The sequence below is a fragment of the Marmota marmota genome, unplaced genomic scaffold (genome assembly GCF_001458135.2).
Source record: "Marmota marmota marmota unplaced genomic scaffold, marMar, whole genome shotgun sequence".
Classification (NCBI taxonomy): domain Eukaryota; kingdom Metazoa; phylum Chordata; class Mammalia; order Rodentia; family Sciuridae; genus Marmota; species Marmota marmota.
The window spans coordinates 58,253,106-58,268,379 of NW_026000174.1; the positions used below are offsets into that span (position 1 = coordinate 58,253,106).

Sequence of the window (15,274 nt, forward strand, 5' to 3'; positions counted from 1 at the left end):
AATGTTGCAATGTTCATTGGTTATTTTTCTGAATCATATCCTTTGCACATCTTTGATGAGTTGTTGAGATAGATTCAGAGAAGCAAACTAGTCAGCAAATAGATTTTTTGAAGATGGAAAACTCATAATATAGAAAGGCTGTTCTCAAGAGTACTAATTACCTGAATCATAGCCAACATTAGACACTCTATTAAACTAAAACACTAAGCTAATTGTTTAACAAAAAAAAATATGGAGTATAATAAGTACTTTCCCATCTAAAATGCATCAATAAAACATAAACACTTATGGGTAAATAAGCACAAAGAAGCCTATCTCACCAGTTCATGCTCCTGGAATTGTCTGATGTCCCTGAGCTGAGAGTCCTTCTCTTCCTGGTGTTCCTTCTCACCTATGGAGTGATGGTTTTGGTCAACGTAGGCATGGTTACCTTGATCTAGGTCAGCCCTCAACTGCACACTCCCATGTACTTCTTCCTCAGTGACTTGTCCTTTGTGGACTTCTGCTGCTCCTCAATCACAGTACCCAAAATGCTGGCCAACATCTTAACCAAGGACAAAGCCATCTACTTTCCAGCATTCATGGTACAATTCTATTTGTTTTGCACTTGTGTGATTACAGAGGGCCTCCTGTTGGCCATGATGGTCTATGACTTTTTGTGGCCATCTGCAACCCTCTGCTGTACATGGTCATAATGTGCCAGAGCTCTGAGCAGATCTGGTTTCTGGCTGTTGCCTGTTAGCATTAGTGTGTGCTCTGATTCACTTGTGCTCAGCCCTTGAGTGGAGCTGAATATGGTAGTGCAGGCTTGTATTCCCAGCAGCTTGGGAGGCTGAGACAGGAGAATAACAAGTTTGAGGCCAACCTCAACAACTTAGCACAGCCCTAAGCAACTTAGTGAGGACTTGTCTCAAAATACAAATTTTTTAAAAGGGTCTGGTGATGTGGTTCAGTGGTAAAGCATTTCTAGGTTCAAGCCCTAGTATCAATAAATAAATATACAAATAAATAAATTTTAGATTATGTGATTATAAAACATTCTCTATAAACCTGCAGAAAATAAAATGACAAATTTAAAACCGAGACATTCTTTATTTATATGAGGAACAACAGTGGAAAATGAGCATTCCTATAGAAAAACAGGAAAAGGCTAATAAGAGTCTTTATACAAAATAGAAATAGTTATTAAACATCAGGAGAGTTGTTTTATGGAACTCATAACAATAGAAACACAAATGTAAACATTATCATTTCCCACCCATCAGAATAGCAGAAATTATATGAGTTCAGTGGTAGGGAAACAGACTATTTTATATATCTGGGCAGAAGGTTACAAGCTACAGAACCTGTCATAGGCAATTTGAAGTATAAGCTACATTTCATATGCACTTAGCTGTCTCTTAAGCAGTTACAGTTCTAGGAATCTATCCCAAAGATAAAATGGCAAAAAAAAAAAAATACACACACACACACACATATTCACAGGTGTTATTTATCACAGTAAAACACAGGATGAAATTCAATATGAAGGTTTTCGAATATATATGATGAAAAAATATATGTCTAACATATATACCAATGTAAACTAATTCTTAATAATTTATTGTAATTAGGAAGTCTCTAACTGAATAAAAGAGAAATGTTTCTACAAATTACTATGATGTACTGCTAAAACATATTAAATAAAAAACTGTTTTAGAAAAGTTTATATAGTAAAATCAAAAGTTTACAAGTAGAGAAAATATTAAACAAAGACCAATAAAATTAGGAAAATATGAACTAAAACAATAAAATAAATAACAACAAATAAATAGTTTTAAGTGAAAACCTTAATTTGAAGTAGGGGTTCAGTTTGAAATATTGTTTTTTTCTCTTAAAAACAAGGATCATTAAAAAACTACAAACCAATAACACTCAACATCCTTATTCTACAACTTTCCTCTAAAAAGAAACTTGTCCTGTCCAGAAATAGAGCTTGTTGGATAAATAACAGAATTTAAGTCTAGATAAAGAATATATGAAATGGACCTTGGATGATTTACTTGTCTGGAAAGTAAGAATGCTATAAAATCTCTTCAGATAATCTCAAAGAGACATAGAAGATGATTTGAAATGAGTTCTACTGGTTCATGGTGAGAAATACTTAATGCAAACTTATATTGACCACAATTGATTTAAAGGTACCAAATAATTTTAAATCTCAATATTTAAAATACAATAAATAAATCATTTGGTTACCATGAAAGTTACTGGGATAGCAATTCATTACTTTGAAAGTTGTTAAAAAAACATGAAATTAGAAAATCACAATTCTAGAACTGTTAATTTGGGCGGGGAGGATTATGGTGATAATTTCACTTGGTATTGAAATTATGAGGCAAATGTTGTTGGAAAGTAATTTTAAAATGAATTAATTGACTTGACACTAACTAAACACATGGATGAGCATTATTGCTTCAAGCCAAAGAGCCAGTTAACAGGTGGTTCCCCGTGGGCTGTACCTGGAAGTGCTCAGAACCCACTGCCAGAGTTCTTGCTGAAAAGAAACTAAGAGTGAATCTGAACCAGTAATGATATTTCATCTGAATATCCCTTTAAAAGAATTGAGGCAGGAACAACTAATTGACATCAAATGAAGCAGTCAGTTAAATACAGAAAACAAAATGTTCCACAAATGGTTCAATTTCCAACCCCCCAAACTTCCAAACACACACACACACACACACACACACATTCTTTTCCTTGCACACAGATTGGTGATATGATAAAGGAAACATAATGGTAACAATCAAATTTAACTTGATTTAACCTCAATGGAAAAATACATATTTGGGACAAATGGAAGAATTTAAATAATGGTTTGAGTTTTGAGTATTATTGAGAATATATTTTTATTATTGTTATGTTCAATTTTGACATGAGTAATTTTTGTTCATTTGATTTAGTTTTGGTGTGGAGTATGAAATCCTGTCCTTGCACATACTTAGCCCCAACCTACAACCCAGCCGCTTGACATGAGTGTTTAAATCAAAGGTTTATTATTATGAATGATTACACTTTTTCATAAACTTTTTCATTGATTCAGTCCTTTTTTCTTTTTCATTTTCTTTCTTTTTTACTTTTTTGATACCAGGTATTTAACCCAGAGGCACTTAACCACTTAGCCACATCGATATTAATCCCTAAAGAGGTACTATCCATCACTCCTGGTTCAACACAGGAAGAGTTCCAGGATAGAATCTACAGGATTAGCTAACTTAAACTTGGGGCAGGCAAGAAAAAGGGCTACAGTTGTGATTGGATACTTGTTAGGGGGTTTTAAAAATGTCTCTATTCTGACCACATGGTTCCTAAACTTAAGATGGTTCAATTCTACACATGAAACTTAAGTTCAGTAAACGTGCCTGTTTTATACTGCAGGTTCAACTTTAATAAAAACCATAAATCTTACATATTATTTTGAAAATACAATGTTTCTATTGTAATAAACTTGAATAGAGATATAAATATAGGTACGGAAGACTTTTTTGACTCCCCATTTAAAAATATTATTTCAAAGGTAAATTATAATTGTATATATTTACTTTAAATTATCATTTAATGTAAAAATATTCAGAATTTCTTCTCTCTGTTCCCTAACTTTCCCACAGTTCTGGTAGGTTTGGCTCCATTCCAGTTGCATAGAAGGCCATATTTATTATTCAATAATTGTTCATCATACAATTGTTGCTAGCTATTAGTTTAGCAACTTATAACATATCAGTGAACTTCAAGTGAATTTCTCACTTTCCAGAAAATTTATTTTAGCAAAGGTAAACAAACTATATATTAAAATGCATTACAAAAGAATTTCAGAATATATATTGGGGAATAGAGTAATCCCTTCAGTATAGTAGTGTGTTCATATAAGATTTCACTAAAAAGACAGTGTAAATTTAAAGGAAAGAATTACAGAGGGAATGTAAAAGCCAACAATTAAGGAGTGTGGTCTTCTTTTAAGAAACAATGAGGAAGTCAGAGTATCTGCATGCACACCTGGTGTATTAGTTAGTTTGTACTCACTGTGATCTGACAAGGACAACTTACAGGAGGAAAAGTTTATTAGGTTCGTGGTTTCAGAAGTTAGGTCCATGGTTGGCCCACTCTGCAGCTGAGGGCTGGAGGTAAGGCAGAACAGAATGGTATAGGGCATGATGGAGGGAAGGGAGCACAGGAGAAGACACCAAGGAAGCAGAGAATTCTATTCACTAAAGACAATATATAAACCCCCAGGGAACATCTCACACCTTCCTCTAGACATCCTGTCTACACTTACTGCCCAGATAATTGATATCAGTGGATTAATCCAACATCTGTTTCACACCTCTCAATATGTAATCATTCCACCTTTGAAAAGTTTTATGTCTTACACATGACCTTCTCAGGGAACCCCCCAACCTGGCCGACATGTAAACTAGGAAAGGAATAGTAAATAGGGTCAAGACTTAACAGTGACTTGATCATTTAACCATTTGAATGTTGACCTTTGTAAATCTTCTGATTACAACCTGAACAGCTGGATAGTCACATTTTTCCAATATGAACAAATTCTTTAATATGGTAGAAGAGCATTATGCCTGGGAAATATTAGCAAATCAATTTGATAATGATGATTCATAAATATATATGTATTTATAAATAAAATTTATGAAATATATGTGGAACATAAAATTTATGAAATTTATGGGGCATATGACAGTGATCAAGGTATGGGAAAGGTGAATTTGATATATATTATATATGAAATGCTCCTGATGCTGCTATATATTTTCTCTAAATTTTCTCAGATGGTAAAATTACCTTAAGTTGAGGTGATTAATTTTAATTGTTTATCCCACTTCAAGAGAATGAAGCAATCGATAGTCTCTAGGGTTCTTATCTCCAAGACTAATGATAGATATAAGAATAATCTCATTGCCCTAACTAGGAGAGCTCCTGCCTTCGCCATTAGCAGGTTTGTTTTCAAATTCAAAAGATAGATAGACTTAAATTTCAATATGGGAAACTGACCCTCTTAAAACCAGAAATTTCTTGAGAAATAGATGTAAATGATCCAGGAACAGTGAGTGTACACTTGCTTCAAAGATTTGGTATTATGCACTCTCATTTTTGCAAATTTTTGAAGGAGTTCTCAAGATAGAATGTTTAAGTAAAATGAAATAGACATTGAATAGACTATTAAAAAATAAAGAGCCCCATTTGATTAAGGTCACAAGAATATAACCACTGATAGCAAAAGTAACAACAAAAATTGATAAAAAAAAATAGTGGAAAGAAGAGGTCAGCTATCATTATTTCCTGGACTAAAATTTAATATAAATATTTTTACCAGGGATTTAATAAGATCATTTGTGATAATAGAGTCATTGCATTAAATATAAGAATAGTTTTATATAAAATTTAAAATTCTTTAGATAAATAAAATGTGGTAAAAATATGTGATAATTAGAATGTCTGGCTTATGGGTGAGTTTTTGAAGTTGTCTTTAATAAACAATTTCATGAGCACAGGAACAAATATGGTCATTGAATGTCTCAGTCTTGCATATGATCATACATCTTTATCGTTGGGCTATATGAAAACTATTTCTTAGATTGTGTGACTAAAGATAAGTTTTCTAGAAATAACAGAGTAAGGTAGCTGGCATGGATAGATATGAGAAGATTTGGCCAGCAATAACAGAATTATGTTTTTTTTTTATTATCCATCCGAGGCTTCCCAAAATGTCTTCATGGTATAGTAATACTTAAAATTGTTACTTGATCTCTTTCACAGGTAACATAGGCACAGAATCAAAATAATGGTTATCTTAAAGAGAAAAAAATAGAGACACAGAGCATGATCTCCAGGAAAGGGATGTTTCTATGTCAGAGTTTTATGATAGTTATTCCTGGCTGAGAAAAGTATCTATTTCTCCTTCTAATGTGTTTCATCTTGATACTGCTTTCTAGTTTATTTCTGTGGCATAGAGGATAGCTTGCTACAGAATTATTTACCAGAGAATTGAAATCTTCAGTTTTCTAATTATTTGAAAATGTGATTATTAATACAAGATACATGTTAATAACAAAATCAAGAATCAGGACCAGAGACCTATAGTGGAGTAATGGATATATCACTAGAAGCCTGAGGATCTGGGCTTCAGTCATAGAAGTGTAGAGGGTTCTTAGTCTGCATGTCATTGGGCAACTCAAGGTTTCTTTGGCTCTAGAATAAGAACATAAACTAAAATACTTCCATAAACTGTTCTAGTTATTTTTATTTTCTTCAATCATTGAGCAAAGATTGGTAATTACTCCTTAAGTCAAAGAGCACACCTACTAAAAAAGGGATTTAGATTTATGTTGATATCACGGATATTGGGTCAGAGAGGAAGATTTAAGTGATGTGTGAAATTAAAAACAAATGCACAAGGTTAAGAATTTGCATGTAAGGCTGTCAATGAACATTTACAAAAATTAATTTATTTGGAAAATTCTGATTTTTTATGGTTAAAGGGCTGAGATCATCAGCTATCATTTGTTAATTAGATTTAACTTGTATGAATTTACAATTTTCAATGACAGTTGAATGACTTATGTGAAGACTTGTTAAATAGTCATTATTATGTTGATCTAAATTTTTCACATTTTGTATTAAAATTATATTTGAAAATTCATAATTTAATTCAATAATTGTATGTTTCTAATGTTAAAAAGGGGTTTGTATTTTTAAATTGTAGGTATGTTGTCTACCACATATAAATAAATGTGCAGATTCTGAAAGTGGTAATTTATAAACTTCGAAAGGGCAGTAAAACACACTGCATCTGTCCTCACTCTCCCTAATATTTTTGTTTTCAGGATTAACTCAGATTCCAAACAAAAGAAACATGGTTCTGACAGACAGAAATAAGAGTGGGGCCACATTCACCCTCTTGGGCTTCTCATATTATCCAGAACTGCAGGTCCCCCTCTTCTTGGTTTTCCTGGCTATCTACAGCGTCACAGTGGTAGGGAACATTGGGATGATTGCCATAATCAAAATTAACCCCAAACTTCACACCCCCATGTACTTTTTCCTCAGCCACCTCTCTTTTGTGGATTTCTGCTATTCCTCCACTGTTGCTCCAAATATGCTGGTGAACCTAGTTGCAAAAGACAGAAGCATCTCCTTTTCAGGATGTGTGGTTCAATTTTTTTTCTTTTGTACCTTTGTGGTAACTGAGTCCTTTCTGCTAGCAGTGATGGCCTATGACCGATTTGTGGCCATCTGCAACCCTCTGCTCTACACAGTGGCCATGTCCCAGAAACTCTGTGCTGTGCTGGTGACTGGATCCTATGCATGGGGGGTGGCCTGTTCCCTTATACTAACGTGCTCTGCTCTACAGCTGTCCTTCCATGGCTCCAACACCATTGACCACTTCTTCTGTGAGTTCTCCTCCCTGCTCTCCCTCTCATGCTCAGATCCCCACACCAACTATTTGCTGCTCTTCATTTTTGCCACATTTAACGAAGTCAGCACACTGTTCATCATCCTCACATCTTACATGTTCATAGTTGTTACCATCCTCAGGATGCGATCAGCCAGTGGGCGGCACAAGGCCTTCTCCACCTGTGCCTCTCACCTGACCGCCATCTCCATCTTCCATGGCACCATCCTGTTCCTCTACTGTGTGCCCAACTCCAAGAATTCCAGGCACACGGTCAAAGTGGCCTCTGTGTTTTACACAGTGGTGATCCCCATGTTGAACCCCCTGATCTACAGTCTGAGAAATAAGGATGTCAAGGATACCGTCAGCAAAGTATTGGGCAGTAAAGTCTCTTCTTTTTGAGCATCATATCACCATGGAATTTGTTCCTGAAATATAAATTTTGTTCTTTACCTTTGATTTTAAAGGAAACATTAAATTAATATAGTTAATATTTTACAATATAATATAAATTGATTTTGCTTTCAAGAGAATAAAGTTGGCTCTTTTTCTTGCTGGAAAACATTAGTAATCTTTCTCATTTTCCTTGTTTTACCTACAAAATTCGAATAATATGAGATTACTTATAATCATATTGTGAAGATTAAAGAAAAAACATACATATCATATGAATACTGTTTGTAGCTTAATAAATATCACTACTGTATCCATTTTCTTATAAGATATCTGACAAAATCTAAGTTCTCAATTATCTTATTCAATAAGTGGTCAATTCATAAATCAGAAAATTTATGAATTGGCCACTTATTGAATTCCCTATCATAGGGAATTTCAGAGAAATGATTGTTTTAATGCACCAAGGAACATGAAAGAGATTTTTTTTTTTTGTAGAATATGTATTGTGTGAACTTGTTTAAAGACAAAGACAGACAGTATATACATTAAATACAGGAGTTAAGTCAAACTTCTAATAAATATTTTATTGAGCTAATATGACATATTTGTGTATGTGCAACTATGTGTCTATAAGCATTGTGCAGTGTGAACAATTTCCTTGGTATGAATAGAAATTTGAAAAAAAAAGATGCTGTGTGTCTTGAAATATTTCTAAAGTAGCTCCTCATGGTAGTGTGATAATCTATGATAGACCCCACCAGAGGCTCAGGAGTCATAGACTGGATCTTAGAAAATCTCTTGCATTAAGCTATAAGAGACTAGGTTGATGGGTTCCTCTGAAACATGTACTTCAAACTGATATTCTGTCTTGAAATATATCACATATTCTCAATTTTACAGAAGCTTTTGTTCTAATCATGAACATAAACTCTGAATTCTTCTCAACAAAAATTTCATTTATCTCCTTTTAAGTGTTCCAAGCTAACTATCTATATAATCTTATTCAAAATAAAATTTTAAAAAATGCATCATCATAATTAATATAATTACTTAAAATATGAAAACTCTGGTGTTAATCACTACTTTTATTTGAATAACTTGCTCTGCCTTTTCCTTCTCTTTACTATATGTGTCCCAGTAAAATTCCAAATATTCATCAATAAAAAGCAAAAAATAAATTTCCATATATTAAAGGAGAAAAAACCTGGGGATACTTTTATGTGGGTTTAATAGAGTTATTTGTTATTGTGATATTATTTTAAATGCTTTATCAATATGAAAAATATTTGTTCCATGTACAGTATTAGACAAGGTAACAAATAATCCTGTGACCTGGGCACAATGCTATAGAATTGAAATCCCAGCTACTTAGGAGATAGCAGCAAGAGGATCAGAATTTCTAGGCTAGTCTGGGCAAATTAGTAGGGTCCCATTTCAAAATGATATTTTAAAATGGCTGGGGACGTAGCTCAGTGTTAGAGAATTTTCCCAGCTTGTGCAGATTCTGGTTTCAAACCTCAATACCACATACATGAAATAAATAATAATAACCTTATGAGCATACACATTTTAAATGTAATAAGGAATGTTTTGAATATTGCATGTTATATATCAATAAACAAACCAAGCCAATAGCTGCCATGTCCAGATCAGATCTGCATTAAATTATCCAGTTGACACATCCAATAGATGTTTGTTATTTCTACCCAGTGGTTTTATATGGCCTTGGAATGCAATCTTTATAGTCACTCGCTTTCTCAAATCTGGGAAAGCTGCCACAAAGATTTTACAAGCATAATGGCTTTCCTATTAAAAATATGATATTTCACTTTATTTGATCATTTATTTTTTATTACTTTTAGCGAATTTTCATATACATAATAACCCAGCTTATTTTTTTAATTGTTGCCTTGTATTTATATATAAAAATGGAATTTACTATAATATAATCACATATGCAAACAGCAGAGTTTTGTTGATTGAGTTCCCAAGTACCTACCTACCTCCAATCTTCCTCCCTAAACGTTCTCTGCTCTACTGTTCTCCTTCTATTTTCATGAATTCTCCAATTTTTAAAACCCTTTTTGTCTCTAGCTTCAACATAGGAAAGAATCCACTTGAGCTTCCATTTCTGAGTCTAAATTATTCAACTGATCATAATGCTCCAGTTCTATCCCTTTATCAGCAAATGATGTGATTTCACTTTCTTTATGGCTAAGTAGAACTTTATTGTGTATACATACCACATTTTCTTGATCCATTCATCTGTTTTAATAAAACTTCGCCAATTCAATGTTTTGATAATAAGGTATAACATTATAAGGCTTAACTGTAATTCATGTAACACTGTCATTTGCAACAGAGATAGACCTGCAGGACTTTTGTTAAGTGAAATATGGGAGGCACAGTGAAACAAAATCTTCATAATCTCATTCATGTGTAGAATATTAAGCAGTTGATTTCATGCCAGTTAAGAAAAGAATAGCAGCGGGATGCGGTGGTGCATGCCTGTAATCCCAGCAGTTTGGGAGGCTGAGGCAGGAGAATCACAAGTTCAAGGCCAGCCTCAGCAAAAATAAGGTGCTAAGCAACTCAGAGAGATCATATCTCTAAATAAAATACAAAATAATTCTGGGGATATGGCTCAGTGGTTGAGTGCCCCTGAGTTTAACACACACACACACACACACACACACACACACACAAAGAATAGAATAGCAGTTACCATTGGCTGGGGAGTTCAGGGAAAGAGGAGCTTTAATCTTTGAAGGAGGAAGAAGTTTCAGCGCTCTATGGCACAGAAGAGTGACTATAATTAAACCTAAATACTGTATATCTCCAAATAGTTAGAAAAGAATGTTTTCAAATGCACTCTCTATAAAGAAATGATAAAAGATGATGGAGATGAAAATTAGATTGGGTCGATCTTCACGCAATATGCACATGAATAAACGTCTCACAGTGCATTTCATAAATGCATACAAATATATTATGAGAATAAAAAATTAAATACAAGGAGAAATTTTAAATTTGAACCTTTATATTATTCACTTTTTGGATAGTGACCTTGAAATCAATTCAGATAATGCATTGTGTGCTGAGTTAGGTAGTGTAGAGGGAGGGAATAGAAATGCATACTAAGGATCTGAGCAGCATTGCACCAAGGCATCAGTAACCCTTACTCCCTGTTGTGGGAACCAAACTCTCTCCAGACACTGACAAATGTCCCACTGCAATCAGATTCTTCTGGGAAAGATCAGTGCTCCATGGGGAACCAGAAGCCTGATTCTCCATCTTCAGTCTTGAAAATACAAATAAATTTTCAGAATTATATTCTGCATTGAACTCAGGGAAAGACAAATAACCTATTTTCCTCTCCATTTGATACTAGAAAAAGCATGTAATCAGAAAAATATCTTTAGACTTGGGTGTTTCTACCAAGGGCTGGGGAGAGAGAATAAATGTGAGGCATCTCACCCTCTTTGCATTTATTATTTGTTGAAGGCCATGAAGCTATATGTCCTTTATTCAAAACAAAACAAAAAAAAATCAACCCTCCTCCATTCCACATCATAGTTATTTGATTCAAATTAATTTACTTTAACTTATACATAATAATGAAAAAAAAATTGTAGATAAATGAGGGTACCATGTATATATTGTGTAATGTTTAAATACCAGGTTAAATATATCTGTCTCCTCAAATGTTTATTATTTATTAATATTGAACTCTGAAAAATTATTTATTCTACATAAAAAATATGGGATCATTCAGAAATGTGATGAACACCTATCTATGCACCGACAAATTAGGAAACCCATAACAAATGGATAAATTTCTGGACATATACAACTATGCAAACTGAACCATGTATATGTAGAAAACCTGAGAGAGCAATTGTAATTACCAAGATTGTTTCAGTAATACAAACTTCTCAGCAAAGTAAAGCTCAGGATCAGATACATGGCTCCATGGCCAAATTGTACCAGAAACGTACAGAATACTACTGGAATGAGAATATACACATAAAGAGCACCACAGAGAACACAAACATAAGTCCAAGTATTTACAGCTGACTGACTTTTTGCAACAACAAAAACAAAACAGAAAAAGAAAAAGAAAAATAACTTACATTAGAGAAAGTAAATCCTCCTTAATACACGGTGCTGAGGTCACCAGATATCCATATGCAGAAACAAATTAAAAAACAAACGAACAACAAATTCTGATCATTCACCATATATAAACATCAAGTGAAAACTCATTAATATCTTAAACTAAAGACCCCTCATTATTAAAGTAATGTAAGAAAACATAAAGACATGATCAGGACATTGATCTGGGTGAATGTTTTTTGGGTATGATCTCCAAAGCACAGGCAAAACAAGGAAAAAATTGACACATGAGATGACATAAACTAAAACATCATTTGTACAGCAAAGGAAATGACCAACACAGCAAAGAGACAACATACCAAAAGGAAGGAAAATAGGGACAAACTATCCCTGCAACATGGGATTAATATCCACAATGTGTAGGGACTCGAACAACTCAGCAAAACCCAAAAAATAATTCCATTAACTCTGAGCAAATGATATAAATAGTTCAATAACATTATCAAGAAATGCAAATGAAAACCACAGTGATATAGTATCTCAACCCATTTGGAGTGTCAATTACCTAAAAGAAGAGAAGTAGCAATTGTTAATGAATGTGGGAATTAAGAGGATTTCTTGTACACTGTTGGTGGGAATGAAAATCAATACAGCCCATTATGGAAAATAACATAGAGTTTTCTCAAAACACCAGACATAGAACTAACATATGATTGAGAAATCCCACTACTGGGAACTTAAATCAGAAACTAAACTCTATGTACAAGTGACTTTTGCCCTCATGGGTTTACTGCAGCACTATGTACAAGAGTCAAGATATGGAATCACACTAAGTATCCATTGATGGATGGGGAATGGTAAAGGAAACAATGGAGTAATATTCAGCTAGAAAAAAGGAAATCACATAATTTTCAGGAACAAGGATGGAAGTGGAAAATATGATACTAAGTGAAACAAACTAATGCAGAAAAAGTACAGCACGTTCTTACCTATATGTGGAAGTTAAAGAGCTGATTCAGTAGTAAAGAACAGAAAAGCATAACCAGTGCCTTGGAAGGGTGTCAGGGAAGCAGAGTTTGGAAAGGCTATTACATAGATTAGAGATGTGTGAAAGAAATAACTTTTAATGTTGCATAGCATGATAGAATACAGTTGCCGATAATTAGTGAACATTTCCTAACTGGTGGAGAGTGTTTTGGATGTTCCCAAGATAAAGAAATTATAACTGCATGAGGTAATAGATTTGACATCTACCCTAATCTGACCATTACATATTGTGTACATGTATTGAAATGTCACAGAGTAGTCCATAATGAAGAATTTATTTGTGATAATTTAAAAATACATAATTAAAAAATAACTATCAGATAAGGTGATTAGTTTAATAGTTGCTTTGTCACCTCTAGAGAATGGGGACAATATCTAGTCTCTAGGGTTCTTGTCTCCAAGGGTCTTATCTACAGGTATAAGAACACAGATTTCCCTCCCAACCAGGAGAAGGCCTAACTTTGGTTTATCAGGTTTAAAATTCAAAAGAAAGATTGAAATTTATTTCAATCAGGAAGACAAGTGAAGATGGAAGAAAGTCAGTAGAACGACATGCTCTTTGAGAAATAGATGTGAATTTGCAAGGAACAAGAAAGCACCGACTGTCAGGCTTTGTATTAGTGGCCCTGGCTCAGCCAAGCTCCTCAAAGAAGGTATGGTGCAGGGAGGAACAACAGCTCTGAAAAGCTGGGGAATGTGTATTGTTTCACTTCTGCAAATTGTGGAGGCATGGACAATGTAGAATAGGCAAGCATATAAGTAAAATGAAATTGATTCCAATAGAATAGACTCTAGTGAAAAAAAGTAAAAGCTATCAACTTTATTAAGATTATAAAATAAGAAATGTGATTCCTGTGAACAGATGTAGTAATCACACTGGAGAGACAAAGCCAATAGGGAAGAAGATATGTGCCACTGTGTTTTCTAAACCCAAAGATATATAAAGTTACTAGCCATATAACAGCATATGGATCATAGGAGTCATTATCTTCTATGTAATACAGGTTTAAAATAAATTTTTAAAGCTTTAGATAAATGGAATTTTATTATTAAAAATGTGATAATCAGAGTCTTTAGCTTTGTGATTGCTCCTTTTGAGGTCACACTAAGGATTTTCTTTTGAGTTTACATTAATGATTAGTATTTATAAATATCAAAAGCTTGGAGCCTTTGAATGTCTTAATCATGCATATATTTTGCCAATTTTATTGATGCAATACCTGAAAACTATCTATTTGGTTATGTGAGCATAGACAACTTTACCAAAAAAAAAAAAATAGAGAAAGACATTTGTGGTATGGTAGCATCTAATGGTTACTGGGTCCAATGAGAAAGAGAAAGAGACAGAAACAGAAACAAGGAACGAGTTAGAGAGAGAGAGAGAGAGAGAGAATAAACAGATTGTCTTTGAAAAATTTCTGGCAGATTCCTAAATATAATTAGTTACTCTTGATACTCCTGGGTGAAAACATTTCCCTGGATCTCATTCTGTTCCTTCCTTTGATGCTGTGTGACAGGTTCACGGTCATGGGTTTATTTCTATGTATAAAAGTCCCTGGTTTGCTCACAAATTAAAAGTGTGATTATTAACAAAGGAAATGTGTTAGCATCTAGACCTAGAATGTGGATTAGTCTAGTATAGGGAATGGACTCATGGCTAGAAGTCTGTGGATCAGAGCTTAAGACAGAGGTGAAGATTGGTCTTTTTGTGTCATTGGGAAGGTTAGACTTTCCCTGGCTTCTGTTTTGTCAACTCAAAAACAATGAAACAATCAACTAGACCATCTTTAAAATTTGTTCTAAATTTGTTATTCAGTGGGTAATGTTAAAAGAGTTGAAAAGAATGTCTTCTGAAATATGATTGTTATATATTTCAGTATCATATTTATTGGGTCAAACAGATTAAAGTGCTATATGGAATTAGCAATACAGCAACAAGAAATAGTGCTGGCAGTAAACAGTACCATGTAAACATAATATAAAATTAATTTGTTGAAAACTTTCTCACAGATACAGAGCTGAAATAATCAATTACGAAACTGGTAGGCTTCATTTTCATGAATATGCAATATTCAATAATAGCTGAAATTTTTATGCAAGGATCTTTTTAAAATAGCCATAAATATTTTGAGCTCATTTTCCCATATCTTAATGTTCAAAATTACTTTTGATAACTTAAAATTTTCTTCAAGATCTTCATGAAAATTTAAAAATGGTGTTGCTTGTCAAAATTTAAACATATGGTCTATTTTGTATAATAAAAAT

At 33.5% G+C, this 15,274-nt stretch overlaps 1 protein-coding gene across 1 annotated transcript; it reads left to right on the forward strand.

Annotated features, from left to right (window-relative positions):
* The first annotated feature begins 1,280 nt into the window (after positions 1 to 1,280).
* On the forward strand, positions 1,281 to 7,852 carry LOC107135178 (olfactory receptor 5D18). The gene is made up of 2 exons (XM_015477106.1): positions 1,281 to 1,292; positions 6,893 to 7,852. The coding sequence occupies exons 1-2, from the start codon at positions 1,281 to 1,283 to the stop codon at positions 7,850 to 7,852; spliced, it is 972 nt and encodes a 323-aa protein (XP_015332592.1).
* The last annotated feature ends 7,422 nt before the right edge of the window (positions 7,853 to 15,274 follow it).